The sequence below is a fragment of the Gavialis gangeticus genome, unplaced genomic scaffold (genome assembly GCF_001723915.1).
Source record: "Gavialis gangeticus isolate Ggan-Ray unplaced genomic scaffold, GavGan_comp1, whole genome shotgun sequence".
Classification (NCBI taxonomy): domain Eukaryota; kingdom Metazoa; phylum Chordata; order Crocodylia; family Gavialidae; genus Gavialis; species Gavialis gangeticus.
This window is the reverse complement of record NW_017729022.1, coordinates 186130399-186133101: the sequence shown is the minus strand read 5'-3', so window position 1 is coordinate 186133101 and position 2703 is coordinate 186130399. Positions and strand designations below refer to the sequence as shown.

The 2703-nt window shown below is 47.8% G+C and overlaps 1 protein-coding gene across 3 annotated transcripts in view; it reads right to left on the bottom strand.

Annotated features, from left to right (window-relative positions):
• The window catches only part of FANCL (Fanconi anemia complementation group L), a 73927-nt gene that overhangs the window by 63851 nt on the left and 7373 nt on the right, over positions 1–2703 (bottom strand). For all 3 annotated transcript variants that reach the window (XM_019516651.1, XM_019516652.1, XM_019516655.1), the window contains exon 4: positions 671–727. In XM_019516651.1, the coding sequence (XP_019372196.1) occupies positions 671–727 (57 nt within the window). The remainder of the gene's footprint in view (positions 1–670; positions 728–2703) is intronic.

The window sequence follows — 2703 nt, the reverse complement described above, 5'->3', positions numbered from 1 at the left end:
ATGGCCACAAGCTGTTGGAGAGTAGGTTTAGATTAGACATCCATAAGAACTACTTCACAGTCAGGATGGCTAGGATCTGGAACCAACTTCCAAGGGAAGTGGTGCTGGCTCCTACCCTGGGGGTCTTTAAGAAGAGGCTTGATGCCTACCTGGCTGGAGTCATTTGGGCCCAGTTTTTTTCCTGCTACAAGGTCCCTTCCAACCCTACTTCTATGATTCTATGATCATAGGTAGTACTACATTATAAACTCTGTCTCCAAATCATGCTACTAGGAACACATGTCTTCAATATGGTGGCAAGGATTGGCTATTTTTAAACAAATTTAAATAAGGACCAAAGAATTATTCCTTTGTATAGTCATTAAGAGTCTGTTCTCATCGACCTAGGCAGGATTAGGGAGTTCTAACAAACTAAGAATTACATTTGTTGCAATACTTAAAAAAGGGCCTTCTCCTGCAGCTTTATTTAACCTGAGAAGCGCTCTAGTCAGGAAGAATTCTAACTCCAAAGGTAATTATTAGATCAACAGCAACTAAGTGCATGCAGCCCTAGTGCTGCATCATTTGAAAAGGTTAATGTTGAATTTTAAAAGGCTCATTTAAATTAATACACAGACCCTTTTTCTTAAGAAAGGGAAATAATAAAAATTGGCAAAAAATAGTCTCTCACCAAAATCGTCTTCAGCTCCTCCATAAAGCTGACCAGGTCAGAACAGTGTTGCAACCTCTACAGAGAAAATTTTTTTTTAAAAAAGTTAAAATTTCCTCAATTTCAGTAATGCTTTCAGAAACAGTTTTAGTTTTATTACCTGTTTTCTGATATTTTAATAAAATAAAAACATATAAAATACGGTAAAATGCAGCAGATTTAAACTATACTTCAATTAAATTACAAACCCTTTCAGTGCAAGTTTTATTATATGATAAAAATGCTATCAATTTTTAGTAAATTAACTCTCACTATTCACCAATCAGAAAGGAGCCTCCTTAACTCTCACAGTACTTAAAAAATTATCTTCCCTGGTTGGCTAAATCTTGGTCAAGAGAAACACTATTCTCCTATAGTTGGGATGTCAAATATGTGGCCCCATGGTACCAATCCATTCCACCCACCCAAAGTCAAGGGGAGAGGGCTCAGGAACATAGCCAGCCATACGGGAAGTACAGACATCCAAAAAGCCAGAGAGAGAACTGATCCAATCTACGCAGTTTCTAAGTTGAGTAGATCAGATCAGAAACAAAGGGAACTCACATTTGCCCACTGAGGGGCGGAGGCACGTAAATGCCTGCACTGGGCTAGGCCAGAACATAGTGGCGTCTCCCGCACACCTCCCAGCATGCCAGAGAATGCAGAGGGCAACTGAGCAGGGGCCATCCCTAACTGGCTGCCATACTCCCCAACCCCCTGCTGCCACCAAAGACTGCTCCCTCCCTCCCCCGATGCCCAGCCCCAGGCAAGCCCCAGAGGGGCCACCATGGCACATGCCCCCTGCTGCTGCCACTTGGGCTGCCAGGCGTGCCATGGCAACTCCACTCCCAGAAGCCCATGGCTAAGAACACGGGAGGGCTAGCACCCAACAGCCAATCAGGTTGGCCCATCTCCGTAGAAGGAAGGACCAAGCCACAAGGGGCCCAATCCTTCCCTCTATGGAGGTTTTGTCCCCACTGCCCAGAACAAGACCCCAAGGCTGCCCAGCATATTTTGTTGGCGGCGGCTGCTGCTGCCACCACCAGTGGAACACACCAGATGGCCCAAGAGGCTTGTGCTGGGCAGCAGGGATGGAAGCACTCCATACAGGGAAGGATTGGGTACCACTGCTCAGTGGGGGCTTTCTGGACTTCCACACATATCCTGCCTGAATTCAGCACCAGCAGCACATGCCAGGCAGCCCAGAAATCTTGCACCAGCCAGCGACGATAGGAGTAATCCATAGCAGGAAAGGCTGGGCCCCACGGCAAGCCATGCAGCTCATCCCAACAGCTGCCACTGGCTTCAGGCTCTGGCAAGATGCGCTGGGCAGCTCAGGTGGCCCACAGCAGGCAGTTCCTTCCCTGTATGGAGCTCTCCCATCGCCACTGCCCAGTGCAAGTCTCCCAGTGTGCCCTGTTGGAGCCTGGCACCAGCAGCACCCAGCAAGATGCACTGAGCAGCCCAGGTGGTTTGCATCAGGTGGCAGGGATGGGAGTACTCTATAGAAAAACAGGAGTGGGCAGGGGGGCAGCCTTGCCTTGCTGTGCAGGCTCAGAGCAGGGGCTGTGAAGTAGGAGGAACTCCATTCTCTCCCCTCCCACTGCATAAGCAGGAGAAAGAGGCTTTTCTGGCTCCTATTTGTGACAGCCTGAGGGTGGGGCTGGCCCGATGCTTGCCCAGAATGAATGAGCATCAGCCACAGCTAAGACACTGCCCTCCTGGGATGCCAGAGGACAGAGAACTAAGCTCTTTTGCTATGGGATATGGTACAAAAGTTTGATATACTGCTCAAACCTAAACCAATGAAGTCTAATACTACACCCATCCAGGTCTATCTTAGACCAGGTTCCACCACTTCGAAACCAGTCTATGTGTGCTGAACATCTGTTCTGTTACAGGTTTAGGCCGCTTTCCAATCACTTACACTGATTTACATGCAATTTCTGTACCTAGGCACAGAATCCAAGGTCCTACAACCCTGATGGATACTGCTATTAGTGTGTGTGTGTGTG